The sequence below is a fragment of the Fistularia commersonii genome, chromosome 8 (genome assembly GCF_037954325.1).
Source record: "Fistularia commersonii isolate RoL2024-O1a breed Wild chromosome 8, RoL_Fcom_v1.0, whole genome shotgun sequence".
Lineage (NCBI taxonomy): Eukaryota > Metazoa > Chordata > Actinopteri > Syngnathiformes > Fistulariidae > Fistularia > Fistularia commersonii.
Window position 1 is genome coordinate 4950586 of NC_141291.1, and position 18849 is coordinate 4969434.

General features: G+C 47.9%; 2 protein-coding genes across 6 annotated transcripts in view; both read right to left on the reverse strand.

Moving 5' to 3' along the window:
• Positions 1–796: 796 nt before the first annotated feature.
• galnt11 (UDP-N-acetyl-alpha-D-galactosamine:polypeptide N-acetylgalactosaminyltransferase 11 (GalNAc-T11)) lies at positions 797–7977 on the reverse strand. Of its 2 annotated transcripts, XM_086150642.1 has the most exons (13): positions 7832–7971; positions 6229–6485; positions 5664–5787; positions 5012–5178; positions 4812–4937; positions 4480–4729; positions 4278–4395; positions 3000–3152; positions 2695–2913; positions 2206–2310; positions 1939–2076; positions 1640–1818; positions 1369–1506 (listed from the first exon to the last, which is right to left on the reverse strand). In XM_086150642.1, exons 2-12 carry the CDS (start codon positions 6449–6451, stop codon positions 1687–1689), a joined length of 1755 nt encoding a protein of 584 aa, XP_086006768.1. In that variant the 5' UTR covers positions 6452–6485; positions 7832–7971; the 3' UTR covers positions 1369–1506; positions 1640–1686. The 2 variants fall into 2 exon arrangements, with proteins under 2 accessions (XP_086006767.1, XP_086006768.1); XM_086150641.1 differs by having other exon boundaries at positions 797–1818; positions 6229–6488; positions 7832–7977.
• Positions 7978–9459: 1482 nt separating this feature from the next.
• Positions 9460–18849, reverse strand: part of kmt2ca (lysine (K)-specific methyltransferase 2Ca) — a 50411-nt gene continuing 41021 nt past the window's right edge. Inside the window, exons 51-71 of one of the 4 annotated variants that reach the window (XM_086150646.1) lie at positions 18598–18733; positions 18230–18353; positions 17972–18147; positions 17761–17873; positions 17538–17675; positions 17048–17093; positions 16629–16735; positions 16461–16544; positions 16185–16376; positions 15986–16113; positions 15549–15744; positions 15244–15453; positions 13058–13431; positions 12311–12423; positions 12103–12239; positions 11891–12018; positions 11348–11531; positions 11130–11246; positions 10837–10910; positions 10647–10755; positions 9460–10529 (exon numbers count right to left, since the gene is read on the reverse strand). In XM_086150646.1, the coding sequence (XP_086006772.1) occupies positions 10437–10529; positions 10647–10755; positions 10837–10910; positions 11130–11246; positions 11348–11531; positions 11891–12018; positions 12103–12239; positions 12311–12423; positions 13058–13431; positions 15244–15453; positions 15549–15744; positions 15986–16113; positions 16185–16376; positions 16461–16544; positions 16629–16735; positions 17048–17093; positions 17538–17675; positions 17761–17873; positions 17972–18147; positions 18230–18353; positions 18598–18733 (2979 nt within the window). In that variant the 3' untranslated portion in view covers positions 9460–10436. Of the gene's footprint in view, positions 10530–10646; positions 10756–10836; positions 10911–11129; positions 11247–11347; positions 11550–11890; positions 12019–12102; positions 12240–12310; positions 12424–13057; positions 13432–15243; positions 15454–15548; positions 15799–15985; positions 16114–16184; positions 16377–16460; positions 16545–16628; positions 16736–17047; positions 17094–17537; positions 17676–17760; positions 17874–17971; positions 18148–18229; positions 18354–18597; positions 18734–18849 lie in introns of all 4 variants that reach the window. The other 3 variants (XM_086150645.1, XM_086150647.1, XM_086150648.1) reach the window with 3 other exon arrangements.

Sequence of the window (18849 nt, forward strand, 5' to 3'; positions counted from 1 at the left end):
GTTTTAATGTTGTCTTTCCCAAAGCATTAACTCTGTTTGAAAAGGAAAGTATCTAAATATTTACAACGCGCTGTGATCCTCGAAATTTATTTATTTTTTTAATTTGTAAAAAAAAAAAAAAAAATTCAGACTACAGCCTTTGTAAGCCAATTTCTTAAGTTTTTTTTTTTTTTTAATTTTTTTGGCAGGAGGTAACATTGAAACTAATGGAAAGAACCGAGTATGCTCGTAAAATAATAAAAAAAAGAGAGAGAACTATGATGAAGCGTCTCTAGAAATAATATTGTCGGGAAAAGTGTTTTGGCAAAATAATCAATAAAAAAAGGGCTGTGTAACGAATTACAACAGTGATGTATCAATCACAGCTGTGACATCTCATTTATTGAAACGTTTGTGGAAAAAATATTTGGGTGAAACATCGAGATGGAAAGTTTTCCTGACACAGGCCAACTTTACTTACTCGGGCTTCGAGGTTTTCATCCTAATCGGCATATTTTTTTACTTTTAATGATCATTACGTAAGGAATAGCACCTCAGATGACTTGGCGCTGGGAACAGATACAAATCAAGGTCTCGTATCGAGTGTGTGTGTGTGTGTACTATAAAATGAACTGGTCCCTAAGCTGCAGAGGTCAATTAGGTTAATTTGTGTGTGTGTGTGTGTGTAATAGATTGCTTTCAGCGCTTTAGCCTCCAAATAATTGGCTTTCTCCTCTTGTCAATATACAAACCACACACACACGCACACAAACGCACACGTGCACACACGCGGATCGATGAGGGCTGAGGAGGGAAAAGCAGTAGTTTGACTATTGACCGACACAAAGTATTTATTACATTCTTTCCTAAAAATAAATCCAGGAGAAACTTCCCTGTAATGGTGATGACATGCTGGAATCCAGGTGTTCTCCGCTGCTCGGCTGTCTGCGCGGCCCCGAGGTCGCCGTGACGCTGCCGAGCCGTTAAACTCGAGGTGGCTGGCGATACAAAGCACAGCCTCCGTGTTTCACGTTAAATACATTCACGTACTGACAGGTGTGTTTTGACTGGTCTTTATTGTCTTTAACATTTAATATTTAATAAAATAGTTTTCTCTCTCTCTGATATGTTCGGACCAAGCGACAAGCAAGGGTCAACGGGACGGGGGGGGAGGTCAAGGAGAAGGTGGAGACTTTTGGTGTCTGAACTAAAACCAGGTGACCAACAGCTGATTTGGTGTGAGAGAACAAAGGATGGAATCTCTCTTTATTCTCGTGCTGATGATGATGGTGACTGAGGATCCGTCCTAAAATCCAGGAGTTAGAACTCCAGGACGGGTATAAAAGCCAGAAACAACTGACACTGTCTCTTTAAATAATCCCAAGAGTCCTCGCTCCTCCTGGATGTCAATGCAGGAACTTCGAGATACTGGACGTGGTCTGACGTTTAAAGAAAAAAAAAAAAAACTCTTCCTAGAAAAACGTTGTTCCAGTCATCCTTGTGTTCCATGATTTTCCAGAACAGTTCCTTAAAAGTTAAAAAAAAAAAAAAAAAAAAGCAGCTGAAATGGATTGAAATAAAACTGTGGCTTAAAAAAAAAAACAAAACAAAAAAAAAAAAAAACACCCACAAAACTAATAACAAACACAAACACCGAAACCTGATTGTCTCTAAAAGACGCCGCCGCGTGGCGCGACGCCGTCAGCCTCAAGCCTCCAGCAGCCACTGCTGTGCCTGCGAGGCGTCGCAGATCGCCATGGCGACATAACCTTTGGGCCCCGCCGGCTGCGCGACAGACAGACACTGGCCCACCGACACCTGGTAGAGACGGCTGGATGTCTGAGGACAAAGACAGAGAGAAGGATGAGCGCTCTGATTGGTCGCTCAACAATCTCGGGGCACCAAAATGATTTTGTATGTGTGTGTGTGTGTGTGTGTGTGTGTGTGTGTGTGTCTCACCCCAAGGCTCCACTGTTGTGACCCGCCTGAGCCGTGACACTTCATCAGCCTGGGTGGGTCAAAGGTCCTGACCTCTGACACGTCCAGACACAGCAGACCTGCCAGGATCAGCTGACCCTCCTCATCGTAGCTCCATTCCTGCGTGGGGTCCGACGCAAAAACGCACGCGCGCTAAACGTTACGGGTCAAAACTAAGAATAATCGACAGTGAACCTCTACTTGAGGATGAGAAAAATAAAAAATTGCTGAATAAAACAATGGGTTCACCTGCTCGGATTCCCTGGGGTCACACGGCCTGAGGACGACGGTGCCTCCTTTCTGACTGGCCCGACCCTGGGCCACCAGGCAGCGGCCGGTCGCCAGGTTACGGAGCTGAAAAGGGGGGAGGGAGGTATTTGCAAATCTGTCGCTTGGCGGCGACGGCGACCGGAGCTGCATCCTTCATCCCCACCCGGCAAAGAACTCGCGACAACCTCAGCAGGTTTTTTAGCTAACGCTTATCCATTTCTTTGTTTAATCCACCCCATTTGATTTCTTTTTTTTCCCCTCAGATTTTCAGTGATTATTCAGACTTTCTTTCTGACAGTTTGTTTTAGTCATGCAGTTTTCAGGATTTTTTTTTTTTTTTTTTGCTTTTTCCTTTCCAAATTAACTAAAGTGACTGGTACACCTTGCGGCGCTGGCTGTGAGCCACCGGGTCTCTGAAGGACGCAGCCCCAAAGAATCGGGTTCGGCTCGGAGCGAAAGGTCGGGTACCCGTCCTCGCTGCAGGACCTTGGGCCGTCTCAGGCCCTTGTTGACGAAGAGCTGCGGCGGCGGCTTGTTGCCGTGCGCGGCGGTCTGCATCTCGGGGTAGATGGTTTCCAGGTACCAGCGGAAGGAGTGACACTGGAGCCGCTTCCTCAGCGCTGCCCGCTCACTGATGTCGCCGTAGCTCCGCTCGCGTAGCTCAGGGCGCAGGGACAGGAACTGCTCCTGCAAGGAGAAAGATGTCAGGAGGGTATATGAGATTAAGCCATATCTGTGTGTGTGTGTGTGTGTGCCTGTGTGTGTGTGTTTACCTTGTATTCGTCAAGCCAGACGTGCGCGAGTCGCAGAGAATTGTGCGCCATGGTGTCCTGCCCGCCCGGTGAGCCGTAGGGCCGCCGCTTCCTGAAGATGTGGCCGACTCTGGAGCATGGGATGATGAGCAGCTGGCCGCCGCACATCCATATCTGGCGACACACACACACACACACACACACTGTCAAAAATGTGTTACCACACTGTGACGGGATGGGCGAGCGGACACCGCTAGGCGATGGTGAAACAGGCCAGAAATGCAGAGGCAGTGGAGAGATTCCTGTAAAATGTTTTAATACTAGAAAACCCAGGTCGAACTGTCGCCATGTCCCAAAAGCAAAACTTGCTAAGTCTCTGATATGAACAGAGAACAACTATGCAGCGAGGGGAAACGCACCAGGCAAAATCAAAAGCCAGACTCAAAAATAACTTTTTCAGTCTCTGATGAAAGCAGAGAGCAAATAGCAGCACAGGATAACATACCAGGCAAAATCAAAACAAACTGTCTCTCCTTGATGTACAACTAGACGGACCTACAAATAGGAGGCGGTCAGCGCCATTACCATATGAAAGGGGGAAACACAAACAAGGATTAATATTAAAAAGTATTAAATGGCCATTTCGATAATACTTAAGCAGCAGCCTGCGACCAAGGATATTAAAATGTAACACATTTCAATTGTATATAAAGAGATTGAAAGGGGCGGCTTGATCAGGGTGTCTCCGTCATTCCCATGATGCGGAACACGTTGGACCGGAACACAACAAACGCACCCTTTTCCTTGACAGCACCGTTTCTCCACCGAAGGGACCCGTCAGCGGCCAGGAACATTACGAAAAGCTAAGCGCCTCCACGCCGTCTGCCGAGTCCCGCCATCGTCACGCGAAACAAATTGTTGTTGACAATGTCTCGCAGCCGGAAAGTTACGGAGCATGTGCGGTCCGTCCACGAGCGTCACACACATCTAGCTCACAATACATTCATTTGGTTTCAAATAAGTTTTTTTTTTCTCAAATCACATGTTTTTCCGTCGCCATAAGATACCACCTGAGTATCGTCTACGCGTATGAGAACAAAATGTTCAATCTGGACTTTCAGACACGCACAAGCAAGGGGGATAGAAATATTAAATCCCCCCCAAAAAATCAGGTCGTTTGAAGCCCGGGTGGTTTTATGATCTGCCAGCGGGAGCGAACGTGTTGAGTTTGGGTGCAAATATGGCCCCTGATAGGAGTGACCTAAAGGGCGGTCGCTTGATATTAAAATTGGTTCTCACCCTAAAGGAGATCTCTAGGTTTTCCCCGCCCCAGATATCCATGCCGGCGTCGTATTGGCCGAGATCGTTGAAGTACTTCCTGTCCATCGCAAACAACCCGCCCGCCATGGTGGGTGACCTGGAGGGGACAGAGCGTCAGCGTCAATAAACAAGGATGAATCGGTTAAGGAGAGTTACTTAATGTCCTTATCGATCGACGGACCTGATAGGTGCGATGGCGGCGTGTGGCCCTGTCAGCTGGGAGGGGGGAACCGGGTCCCACTTAAAGTGCAGCCCCCAGTTGAAGCCGCCGCGGACGATGGGAGAGGGCGAGTACACCAGCGTGTCGGCCGAGATGATGTCGATGACGGGACAGACCACGGTGTGGCGGTCCAGGTGGATCGGAGCCAGGAGGGGCTGCAGCCACTGCTGGTTCACCTCGCAATGGCTGTCGAGGAAGACCAGCACCTCGCCTGGACACACGCCGACGGTCAGGAACAAGGGCGCGGGGATTTGACGACATAGGGAGGAAGGGAACGAGGACACAAAGTGTACCGGTGGCGTGCGAGGCTCCTATCATGCGTCCCCTGATGAGCCCCTCTCTCTTGGGGTTGCGTACCAGCTTGACCTTCCCGCTCAGCTCCTCCTTGATGGCATGATCCAGCTCATCTTTTAGCTCGTCTGCAACAGCCAAACAACGGCGGGGGTCAGCGTCTAATAGCTAATCGGCGGCAGGAGTCGCGTGCGGCGCTCACCCAGCTCGCTGTGGTCGTCCACCAGGATGATCTCATGCAGAAGGTACGCCGGCGTCCGGTCCAGCACGCTGTGCACAGTCCTCAGCAGCGCCGAAAGCGCCTCGTTGAAGAAGCAGATGACGACGCTGGCCGACGGCAGGTCCCGGTGATACGTCTGCTCTCGGCACCTGCGGAGGGACAACTCTGCTGTGATTGGACCGGGTGTCTCCCGTGTGATTGACAGAGACGGCTGATTGGATTAAACAATTGAGATGTTTCAATTGAGACCCTCGACCTTAATCTAGGAAAGACCCACAAGTGGAAAACATTAAGACGTCTTTTAAACTAAATGCGATGCTGTCTTGAACATGTCGGAGAAAAGCTAAGCGTCAGGAATTCTGACAAAAGTAAACGTAGCACGATCCAATATGGCGGACAACCAGCCAATGTAAACAAAGCCGTCTTCCTCGTATAGCGCGGCGCTACGACGTATTTGTCCGCTCCGCTCGCTAACTAGTTCAAGTGAAAATAACTTCATTCACTAACTTGTTTAATTTCCTGTCACTTCAGCCAGTGAGATGAAATGTACGAGATGAAGCCTGTGTTTCTATCAGGGGTTGGGACCGACCCAGTCGCATGATTCAACACTCGGCTGACCAGCGCGGCGTCTTACTGGGCATCTCTGGTGTCGGGCAGCTCGCGGTGGTGACCGAGTCTGCTGGAGATCAGCACGTTGAAGGCGTGACGATGGTACCCTGTGTCTCGCAGCTCTTGGTCAGCCTCGTTGAAGATCATACCTACACACACGCACACGCACAAGAACACACACACGGTCCTTGACCAAATAAATTCCCCACACAGTGTCACTGGCGCCCTCTAGAGGACCAAATGTCAGACTAACAAGTTCAAACCAAGCAGTATGAATGAATGAACACATCATCATTTGGCAATATTCACTCTTTCGGCCCGCAATAATAAGGAAATGCGAGTCAACGAAGTTGGATCTGAGTCAATAATAGGGGAAAAAACACTTATGAGCAAATGTGAGTGAAATACTGACATTGCCTGATTTCCACACACGCCTCACTTACAACTTTTAAAAGTCCTGGTTTTCAGGTTGGAATTTGCCTCAGAATAAATCAAATACCAGTAATGTTACATGAATTTCTTGCGCGTTTTAATGTGGTTTTCTATCATGTACGAGTGAACTCATGTTAAGCCGCCTCCAAACCACTCACCCATCTCCGGTGACAGCTCCGGTCCGTGATTGGCAGGCAGGAGTCGACGACCCGCCCTCTGCTCGGCCACGCCTTTTGTTAACAGCTGAGCGCGGGTCCTGACCGGGGTCCGGTCGTGACCCGGTTCAGTCGCCATGGAGAAGTAGAGGAAGAGGAGGACGGACCATGTGGCGGAGGTGACGAGGCACCCGTAACAGAAGTACCTGAGTGTGACACTGGCCATAGTGGCCGAGTGAGCGTCACCTTACATCACACTACTGCTGAAAGAGAGAGGAGACCAATCAACAAACAATTAAACCATTAAAATCATTTTACATATCTTGATTTTGACCTTTTCTCTTTCAGATCAGAGAAAAGTTCTAATTTAAGACAATCAAAAGACCAAACTGCACCATAAATAAACAAGTGAGGCAAATACTGTTTGAACGGTCGGTGTTTGATCCAGATGTTACACTCATCGTTGCTGTTTTTAATGTAAGACAAGAAAAGAATATCTGCCGCAAATATATTTTGTGACCTAAAACGTACTCTTCTATAAAACAAAATGAATTCTTGTTACAACCTTTCCCTCCAAGAAGGTGCTGATCAGGTGTAGAAAACAGCTCATTCAACATGTGACCCCACGAGAAAAGTCTGATGTCTCTATATAAAAAACTGGTGAATGATTTTCAACAGAGAACTGCAGCAAAGCAAGAAACCCGTTACATATTAACTGCAGAGGCCCGGACCAGGACACCGACCCACCTGTCACCAGACTTCAACTCATTCTGCAGCACAGATCAGCTGACCAAAACTGACAGTCATCCACCAAACTTCATTCATTAATCTGCTGATTTAGCAAACATTTTTCATGTCAAAGTAGATGAATTACCTTTCATAAATGTCACCCTATTTCACTTGAGAACCATTTCTTTCAACAACAGGTGACAATCCCCTGTAAGAGCACTGCAATTATTATAAAAGTACACAACTTTCATGTAAATAACAGAGTGCCGAATTCAATGACAGATCCGTGAGATGCGAAGAGAACATATAATCATTAAAATGATGTCGATCGCTTAACTCTGCGCTGTTTAACCTTCAACTTTCCAGTTTATACATCGAGAGGGTTTTAGTCCCACTGGACAAGGAGCAAAATCTGGTGAAATGTTTATGTCAGTCAAAGTTTGCTAATCTGCCGACCCGGAACTCACCGGCCGTTAGCTCACCGAACCCTTACACCCCGGACCCACACTGCTGGAAGGGGATATAACATCATTTTCTCAGCGAAGACACTGCTTTCAGTCACATCACCGGGACCGGTTCTTTCACGGGAGAGCATCTGGTCACTGAACTCGTTGTCGATCTCGAGTTATTTGACTCCGGCTCTGTCGCCAGTGCCGCCACACAGGCGAACCAATTCAAAGAATTCAGGTAAAACCCCGGACCTAAGCCGCGCTAGCAACACCGCGTCCGATAATGGAACTTAGCATCTCTCGCCATCGCTAGCTAAACTCGGCGCTCGATTGTGAAAATTATTACATTCACGCGGTTCCAATTCCCGACCAAACACATCGCGTTTGTTGTGAGTGACATTTCTGCCGGATAATCTTACTGTACTCACGGCTTGTAGCACTTTGTTGTGCGGCACTCCGGCCAACTGGCTGAGCGCCGTCCGGCTACAGGTCCGTTAGCCGCCGCGGTTCAAATTAGCAGGATTTCCAGCGGAATTCTGACTGTGGCTGAGGATAAACACACCGCGACATCGTCAAGCTCTCGTCAGCGTGTACAAGATACTTCCGGTCACGCCTTTCACAATAAACGCACCGATACGGAAAATTTTTCTTCCAGCTTGATGTGTTAAAGACGTGGCAATGACACGATCCACTATACTTTTTAAAGTAGATATATCCTTTAATTTGTCAAATTTTCATACGATACGGCTTGTACGTATAAGGCAAAAGTTAAAAATAGACGAGGAAAAGTTGCTATAACAGGTGTACGATAATCTCCGGAGTAATTCCTCACTGTTTCAAGGGTGAAAAAAGTGTTTAACTTCATTGAACCATAACACTAGATTCAATGCGGGAGGATTAAACGAAACCTTTCTTTATCGTCAATGAAACTAAAGCATTCAAGAAAAGTCAAAATTTCAAGTGAACAAATTTGTTTCTCAATAGCTGAGACATTACCCAGTAAAGAGAAGCACCGGGCGGGTCTTTCTGAAAATAATATAAATCCATAGCAGCGTCAGAGAAGCTCGCAAGAAATTCACTGTAGATTCCAAAACAGGCCATCTTTCATTGATCAAATGGCCTGTCTGATTTAAAAACAATTTTCGTGTCTGACTTCCGGGGTCTGTCTCCCGCTCACGTGGGGCGCGCAGGTGACTTCCGGTTCGACACACACCCACCTGCTGGAACAGTGAACAGTTGTGACCTATTGCAAGGTCATTTTCAAGACCATTTTCACCACAATTCAGTCTTTTCAAGTCCTTTTGTAGCCCTTAACTGGATCAGAAATAATTCACTTTATACCTCAAACATTTATGTGTCTGTGAGTGCATTACAGATATGGAGTGATTCATATTTAAGGGCAACTAACTGGTCAGCTGCATGGCGGGAACTGGCAAAACTACATTTGGCAACAGTTCCTATTAAACTTCTGATTCATGCATTGACTTCCTTTTGGGTACTGGTGAAATTAAAGTCGTACAAAGAAGCCCTCTTCACCAGTTCAGCAGAATTTCACAACTGAAGTTACGATTATTGTCACTGTTTGGAGGCTTGTACGATGAGAGGTCATTTCTAAAATGAACACTTAAAGTTTCAGTGGTACCAACGCTTGACATTCTGATGTTGATAAATGTAAAGTGATATGAATTCAAGCAAGCGAGGTACAAAAATACATTTTTTACATACTTGTCTGTGTTCTGAACAAGATTTGTGGGTAAAAGGTTTTTGATTGGTCTAGATGTGAGAGATAGTCCAAGAATTTTCCCTCTACATGTCAAGAACATCATCAAGGTCTCAGGAGAAGCACATGATGACCTGCTGTAGTTCTTAACTTCTGAATGTAGCAAGTTTTGAGTGTTAAACGCCCAAAAAGACAGTGAATTATTAATTCACAGGGTGGAAAAATGATTTTCAGATTTGACGAAGAATCTAAAATTTCTTGTTTAAGTGTGCCCTCAGCAAATTCCATAGCTGCTTGCATGTTTCAGATAAATATGTCTAAGTATCACAAACACGCTTCCTCAAGATGTAAAATATTTTATTTTCTGTAAATGATTCTAAATCAGATTCCACATTATTCCCCAAAACAAAACAAAAAAAAAAAACACAAACATCATTATTGTCACACTCTGTTCACATCTGGTAATAAAAAAACAAAAAAGAACAAAAAAAAAAACCTTGTGTCGACTAACTGTACATCAGCGCGTCCCGATAAAACTTCGTCTGTACACGGCAGCAGGACTCGACGCACAAACAGAAACACGCCTGCAGCCAAAACTCTGGGAGAGAAAACAAAAAACGAAAAACAAACAAAATAAAAAAAATTAAAAAAAAAATCAAGGCCGCAGTGATACCTGCCTGATGCTTAGGAAGCACCTGTCACAGTTCTGTCCAATCAGAACACAGGACACCAGACTCCAGACAGGCAGGAGATGACGGTGAGGATGAGGATGTTAAGGTAGCTCTTGGTGGAGTGAAATTCTAAACTTTTTAATTTATGGTACAGATATTTACAAGCCGCGATGCCAGAACCACCGTGGATTTAGAAAATAGCTTCATTCAGTAATAAATACAAAAACAACCCCCCCCCCAAAAAAAAACCAAACAAAAAAAGAAAAAAACAAAGAAAATGAAAAATCTCTTATTTTACAGGAAATTAACAAAAAAGTGAGGAAGAGTCAAGTATCTGGGAATTTTTCTGGTTTTATCTGTTGTGATTTTTTTAGTTTTATCTTTTAGTGCAAGTTAATAAACCTCCCTTTGAGGATGACGACATTCGATATTTCAGTGGCGTTTACACTCACATTTACATCTGTGGTCCTTTTTACAAATATACACCCAGAGGACCAGCCTCTTCAGTAGCCCCGCCCCCCTCTGTCACCTGGTGACCTCTGACCTCACCCCGCTGTCATTGTCATGTCTGATCGAAGCTGATATAGAGTTCGTCCTGCCTGCGAGCGGCAAGAAACACAGACATCGGCACAGAGAGTGCGCTCAGTTCATCCATTTGCGACAGTTGAAGGCGCCGCAGTGACACGGGATCTTGTGCTGGTCGTCCTCCAGGTCGAACTTGTAGTCGTAGCACAGCTGGGGAGGAGAGGGGACGGTGGCATTTTAGCTTTTATTATATTTTTTTACGGTCTTCAGTGGTTTTTGACAGATTTTAATCCCATATTAACTAACTGACGGATTTGCCCACTCTACCTCTTCTCCTCTCTGGATACGTCTGCAGGAGCTGATGATTATCTTGTTCTCCTTCTCCACGGTGACCACCTCGGTGATGCAGTTGGGAGCACACGAGTGGTTGATGTACCTGCCGGTCACAGAGGGGAGAGTTAGCATAGTTAGCTGACAAACTCGGCAGACACCGACGGAGCAGCTCCTCAAGTCCCACCTGGCAGGTCCCCCTGTGATGGTGGCGTCAATCACGAAGTCGTTGTCGATGCGGAACATGTACACTCCTCGGTTCTGCATGGCGAGTACAGGTTAGTATAAAATCTCAGAAACCCCCCCCTGCGAGCGGAGGCTCCAGTCCGGGACACACGATTAACCACAGTTTAACTGAACAACGGCTAAGTTACCTAAGCATTTCTGTGCAGTTTTACTTTGCAACAATAGCGTGCTTGCATGTCTTACAGCGTGTTCTTGTGTGAACTGTGTTGTTGCGTGTGTGAAATCCTGCGTTACCTGAGACTCATACAGTCTCTCCTTACGGTTGGCGACTTCACTTCTGATGATGGTGCCAATGTACTCGATCACCATGGTGCATTTTTCGATGTCTCTGGCGGCGTAGAGCCCCAGTCCCTGAACACACACGCATGAAACGGTCGGTGACTTCCCGTCTCAGCCATATGACCACCGTTTTTTTTTTGTGTTTTTTTTTTTTTGTGTGTGTCGCGTCTCACCTGGATGCGGGAGCGCGCCAGATAGACGTTGCTTTTCCACTCGGCCTTCATGCGTCGGTACTGGGACGACTTGGAGTGGCGTCCCTGGTGAGCCCCGGCCACCGACTCCCCCGGAGACAGGGAGATGACGCCGGGGACGAGTCCGACGATGGAGCCCACAGAGCCCTGGCACCTTGGGGCAATGCTGGTCAACAGGTATGGCCTGCCATTGAGTTCATTGATTCCATTACATCAAATACACAATTACATGGCGTGAGGCTCTTGTGACTCTTTAACCTTCAGATTACTGGTGTTGGAAGAGGTTCGTCAAGGTGAGGGAACATCACCTTTGGTAACATGTATGCTACGTCTTGATGCTAAATTAAGTTTAATTTCACCCTTTTCGAAATGTATTCGTTCGGATCCTTCGAAAGTGATGGACATTGTTGAGTTATTCCCTTAAAATAACCCATTATGTTCATTTGGTGATTTTGGTTCTTCAGTTAAATACGCCTTGGATATGTCGTTTGCTGGTTCTTAACATTTTTAGATCTGCTTTTTTACCTTTTGGCCTGATAGGCTTTAGGTTCTGACCGGGCCGAGCCGGACGGGTTGAAGGCCAGGGGCCACTCCATGAGCGGGTTCCTGCCATATCGGAAGGTGTATCTCTCGCAGGCCTCCACACCTGGCAGCTGCAGACACGGAGGGGAGGGGGAGGTCAGCGCGGGGTCACAGGGGGTCAGAGAGATTCTGTCCCGAGTCCTGGCGGTACGTACCGACTCGATGATACGGCTAACTGCCGACGTGGTGAGGCCGAACAGATCCTCCCCCTTCAGGTAAACGGGAAACAGCTTCAGCATGCCCGTGGAGGAGCGGAGGCGGGACACGGGGTCCAGGATCTGGCCCCACACACCTGACGGAGGTGAGGAGCCAAGTTAGGGAGCTGGTGCCTGCCTGATAACCTGACACGGAATATTTACTTACCTTTCGGCGTCGCCGCCGTCAGGATGAGGTCATCATATCCCTTCTCCACCACTTTGACTTTGAAGAGTGGTTTCCCCTCCTCTTCCTCGATGTAACACATGTACTTGCAGCGCCTGGGGGAGGGGGTTATTGATTAGCAGTGTTCATCCGAAGCTTTTCTGATCACTGGAAAAACGCTGACATTCAAGATACTGAAATGTACGATATTTTTTGCTCGATCACAAGTCAAAGTACCCTTGGTATCATCGTCAAACGTTTTACGGCTCAAACGCCTCGGCAATACCGGAAACAGTTCAATTCAATATTGACACAAAAACATACAGTAACATTTATGCAAACAAATTCTGGAACCATCAATTTAAAAGAAGTTTTCTTTTCATAATATCAAATATTCTCATATCAAATGCTGGATATCAGGTCATTGCCTTGTTTTTTTTTTTAACACTGTTTTCATTCAACAAATAATTGGTGGAAATGTTGCCATTTTTGCAAATAAAAAGTGTTTACACTTGGGAAAGTACTCATCAACACTCTCATAACACTCAGCTAACATTTCTAAAATTCAACTGCAGTGCAGAGGATGTTCTCCGGTACAAAATGCATGGATCAGTAGAGAGCTCCGTTCTACACAGACCTGGATGCGTCACGTTATATGTGATGTTTATTACCCATCGACGAGGGCAGCAGACGCAGAGGATGAAGCGGAAGCATTAAAGTGATGGTAGTTTGGATGAAAGGGTTATCTACCGGTTGCTGTGTCGCATGCTCCAGTAGATGCGGTTGGTGTGGTAACCGACGGGGAAGATGGCGGACTGGTTGTGGAAGGAGTACATCTGATGTGGGAGGAGCCTGCCCACGGCACGGAACAGCAGGCTTCCGACCCTGAAGGTGTGCTGACGCTCGCCGCGCTGCACCACCGCCGCGATCTGCCGCGCCTCGTCCCGCTGCACGTAAACGCGTCGGAACACGGCGAAGCATCGCAACTCGGAGTCGTAGGGGTCGCAGGTCAGGGTAAGGTCAGGGGTCAGCCCTGGGGTGGAGGAGGGGGAGCTGCTGGACGAGCGGTCCCCGCTCAGAGAGGTGATCCTGGGCTTGTGGATGTGGCAGAGCATGGTCTTGTCCTGTAAATGATGGCGCAGATGTTAGGGAGGAAAAAAAAAACAATTAACAAGGGTTGGGTTTCCCAATGTCTTTCAGCTTGCATTGAGTAAAAATGCTGTTTGTGAGCTTAAAAGTGTTTTTCGTGTTTGTCTCGGAGTTCAAGAACAGTGGTCAGGATCTGCTAGACATCAGCAAGACCCAGCCTCACGACACCATGGATTCTCTGCAAACAGAGTCAATGAGAGGGCTCAGCACTCTGCCAGCCTGCGGCTACATTGAACCCCACTGCATCTTCTCCCCCCCGGAAAGGAGGCGCCGCAAGCAGTGTGTGAGGGAGCGATAGAGGGGGAAGCACAGAGGTATCCAAACTCGGTTAGTGGCTAGACCTACCCAGCCAGCCCTATCATCCATCCGAGTAGCAAACGTACGATCCCTAAACAATAACATGGTTCACATACGGCTTCGAGGAGTGCGAATTGAAAGGTGAATAACTGCTGTGTGCTTGTCCTCACAAAATTGTGGCTCAACAGCTACATCCCAGACTCTGCTATATACAGCTGGAGCGGCTAACATGCTGCAGAGCGGACACAGCCCTCGTAAACGGAGGAAAGACTCGCGCCGGGGGACTCTGTGTTTACATCCGCGATGCATGGTGCCGGGACGCTGTGGTGGTATGCAAACACTGTTGACCTCTGGCAGAATTTATGATCATTAGGTGCCGTCCTTTCTTTCTGTTGAGGGAACTCACAGCGATTTTACAAGTTGCTGTTTACATCCCTCCCACCTCCAATAGCAGTGACAGGAATCTGGCTCGGAGTGAACTGTACCCGGCCATCAGTGAGCAACAGAACGAAAACCCAGATGGATTCATCGCCCTCGCCGGAGATTTTAAATCATGCCGATCTCAAGTCTTTCCTCCCAAAACTTAACCCGCTTGTTGATTTCCCGACAACACCTTGGACTTGGTCTACACCCCCCCAAAAAAAGCATTGAGGAGTACATAGACACTGTTAGTTCTTATATCAGCAATACATTGACAATGTGACTCATCAAAACCATCATCGGCCAAACGAACCAGAAGCCATGGCTGACAGGGGATGTCCCCAATTACAGAGGGCCGGAGATAAAGTCTTCAGGGCAAGAGATGAAACTGACCAGAGAGCAGCGAGGGCCAACCCGACGTGTGGCCAAACGCAACTACACCCAAGATAACCCGCCACAAAAAACAGCAGAGACGCACAGAACCTGTGGCTGGGAATCCAAAACAATCTCGACACAACTTTGCTGTTTTGCTGAGGCACAAAACAGCACTCACCTAGGGAAGACCCCACCTCCCCACCAGGACCGAGAACACACTCTAACATCAACACCTGCAAGGCAGCAGGTCCAGTCAACTTCCCCGATCAGGTGCTGAAGGACTTCATAAAGGAGCTTCAGGACCCCCCTCCCTGTCAGCCCCCAAAACACCAGACTCTGACACTATATTGTGCTATTTTGCACTTTGCTCTATTTTTTTTGCACAGTAAATAAACATCTCGATTCCTCCCCTATGTCATTTGGAGAAACTGTCGATAAAGCTGACTTTGAAAAGAAGAATGTATTCATCATTTCTTTTTCAATTTTTTGGTAACTTTCCTTTGAATGCTGACATAAGTACGAATTTACTCCAAGTATTTAAACTTGATTTGACACAATCAAGATTTATGTATTTTGTGTAGCGAACAGTATTTTCACAGGCAAAGATAGTCCTCGTATTGTTTATTTCCATTATTTTTTGAGTGTTTTCTCAGTATTCCCATGTAAATTTAAACAGTGCTGTCAAGGCATCTTACCTTAAAGAAGGTGCAGTGTGCCTGCAGCGCACAAGTGAAGTGGTAAGTGTTGGTGCAGCGGAGGCGGTTGCAACCGCTTGTGGCTCCGGTCTGCTGGCAGTGAGCGCAGCGCAGTGTCAGACCCCGTCTGAGCGCCAGCTCCACGTTGATGAGAGCGCCAGCTTGAGTCTCGTACACCTCGCTGGACCACAGAGCACAGTTCAGGTGGACCTGAGAGAGAAAAGAGGACGGCAATCAGGAACGACGAGGGGCCGAACTGAATCGTCCGGTCGGTCGGCCGGCGCGGACCGTCATCCGGGACTCACCCACAAGTCCAGGTCTAGGTTCAACAACCGTGCCGGGCCGTCCGTCTCGCCATCTCCCTGCTGATGACAGAAGCAGCACCTTCGCTGGTCTTTCGGCAGCGGGTCGGGACGAAGGCAAGCACCCAACTTTTTCAGCAGCACGTCGACTTCTTCCTCTGTCGGCATGGCGACCGCTTCGTGGGGAAGGCAAGGGCCCCTGGGTGAGAGGTCAGCAGAGCGACGTTCACAATCTAGCATGAAGAGCCTAACACTAGGTAGACATGGAAACCCAGTCACGTGATGATGCAGCCGGTAAACTTGATCTGATCTTAAAACGATCCCGGCCCACGTCACGACCGAGCGTCACTGCAATTCATTCATTCAGGGAGCGGGAAAACAGTGACTAACTTCGCAATTAACTCACATTAAGTTGGTGGGTATGACACTGAAGGGCTAACCTGGTCACGGTGATGCTAACACTCCAACGTCTCCATCGACAGCTCTTAATCCTCTTGCCGTGGCGTGATATTAGCAAATCGTCCTCCCCGGAGACCGCACGGGGGTGGGGCTTCAACTTCACCTTCACCTTTCAATCAGAGCGCCATGAGTAATCCAATCGATCAACAATCTTAGCCAATGACCGGGAAATGAAGTTACCTTGAGGCTGTCCATGCGGGGCTGAACCTCCATGGTGACGGTGGAGGCGGAGGGGAAATGGAGCGGCGGCGAGGAGGCGGCGGTGGCGGGAGGAGCGATGGGGGCGCGGGGGAGGGAGTGGACAGTGATGGACGACATGTTGTTGGTGTATTGGTGCGTCGCTCGGCTCGGAGGAGAGCGCTCGCAGGCGGCCTGAGGACGCACATCACGGCGCCGTCAGCTGCATGACATAGCATCTCCACCTTGCTGAACACCCACGCAATGCGAGACGCTCACCTTATTTCTGTTCTGAAGGGCCGACGTGTAGAGCGCAGAGCAGCGGGGACTGCAGAATATCACACTGGAGCTTGAAGGACCCTCCTGGAGGACACACACGGACTGATTACCGGGTCTTACAGCTGCCTGCAACATTACCGCGTCCCCATTTTGTTGTGCGTGCTCTACCTGTTTGATGATACGGACTCCATTTCCCAGCAGCACCTTGCATTGGCTGCAGGTCGGGGGTCTTGCCGCGGCAGAGCCGCCATGTTGGATGTAGTCCATTCTTAGACCTGGTAATAAGAAACATATAACTATAACGGAGGCTGAAATAAAAATGTCTAACTAAAAGTTTTGAACCACATGTGAATACCTGGCTAGCCTGATCTTGATGGTAACAAGGTAACATGTTTTTGGGAAGCGAGCAAGCTTAAGTGGATCTATTTTGCTAAGGTAAACATGTGAAACTAGAATATCCCAACTTCTATTAAACATTTTAAGAGAGGGATTTAAATTGTACGATGAAAAATGAATTCAGGCGGCTGAGTCACAGTCAGTGCTGAAGGGAGGAGATGGCATGGGTTCAGGAGATTGTGAGTACTGACCGGTGTTCCCAGCAGTTGAGGGTCTTTGTTGTCTTGCTGCCGATGCCTGCGCACAAAAACGCAAATTCAAAATCCTCCCGACACACAGGACAAAGCTGTCAGGATATCAACAACAACCCTGCAGGGATTTCTTCTCTTCTCAAAAGCTTCTGTCCCATTACAAGATGATGATTTCTATCAGTCTCTGCGGTTTCCTGCCGTCAGATTTCTGCAGGGTCCTTGAAGCTGTATTATATTTTGAGTCATTTTCCCCCTTTTGTTTCATTACTATTATCACACAATTACACAAATATTTTTCACATGGTCCTGTTAAATGTGTATTTTTATATAAGCCGGTGATGTAACGTGAGAAAAACTGAAGATCGGACAACAAAAAGTACGTAACATTTCTTCCCGTTGTGTTTGATTTCAGAATCGAAACTGATCGTGTCACCACTGCTTCCGAGGTCGCTATTACGGATATCTAAAGTGTTGGCTGATCACTGCTCACCTGAGGCAGCGGCACCCTGACACCGGCCAGTAGGGCCAGGGAGCTCCGCTCGGGGCCGCCGACTCGACTCAGCTGGTAGTCGAGAGGGACGGGGACCCTCAGCAGGTCCGCCACGGTGGCCATAACACCCGGGACGTTCTGAAAACAATGACATCGTGGTGAAACGAGAGGGCGGGCCGCAGTGAGGGGGCTGACAGGGACTAAAGCAGGATTACAGGGTTACCTGTGCGGCAACAGGGTTCAAGGTTATTGATATGGTAACCAAGTCTGTGTTGGAACAGGAAGATGGGGCCTGATGGTTCGGCTCTGATTTCACTTCCTGTTTGACTGCGGTGCCTAGACACACAAAGGAATGTTGAGGAAAGTGAAATTGAAAGACCGACGCGCGATAAAGAGAGGCGTGTCGTATCACGTCATCATTGGCAGGCACTCACCTTTCCCCGAAGCACAGGGCATGATGGGCACAGGAGGTGACGGGCAAGGTGACGGTGGTTCCAGCTTGATGAAGGACAGGTCAGGGTATCTGCTGACCTCCATGTCCACCACGCTCTCCGGAGACGAGGACGGGACGAAGCCGTCCGGGCTGCTGCGGCCCGACGAGTCCTGGACCCTGAACCCGTAAAAGCAGACGGCGTCAAAGAAAAGTCATCTCGGATTGACGCTGCGTAGCGAGCGGACAGGCGGGGACCGACCTGAGCTCTTCCTGGTTGTTGTGGGGCGGAGTCGGCAGAGAAGCTGGAACATCTACGGTCTTGGAGGTGTGGTTTATGACCAGAAGCTCTTCGCCCTTCTGCTTCACAGCAGACATGCCTTTAACTACCAGACAAAAAAAAAAGTAAAAAAAAAAAAATCAATTCATGGATGGAATGATAAATCTGAATCAGAAGTCAAAGTAGGTCTCTCCTGGAAGTGACTAAGATTTGCCCAGAAACTGATAAATATGGAAGCGGCTTTGTTCGGAGTGACACATTGACGGCTGTTACTGAGAGTCTCTGCATGAAGTTCTCAGAAAGACAGCATAAGTTGGAGTTAATTATTCTCTTTGTGTCAGAATTCTTACCATCCTGCTCACTGAGTTCCTTCCTACTTAACTCCTCGGTGGTCGCAAAGCCGTTTAATAGCTTTTGCCTGGCAACCGGCGGGGGCGTCGGGGGCAGCGATGCTGGTGGTGTGGGAGGGTTGCTGAGGTTGTTCTGCTGGATGGGGACAAAAAAAAACATGGAGACAAAACTGAGTTACAGAGGAGGCGGTCTGAATGACAGTAATTTACTACAGCGGTGTTTTCCTGATGTAGGTGTGTAGCATCTTATAC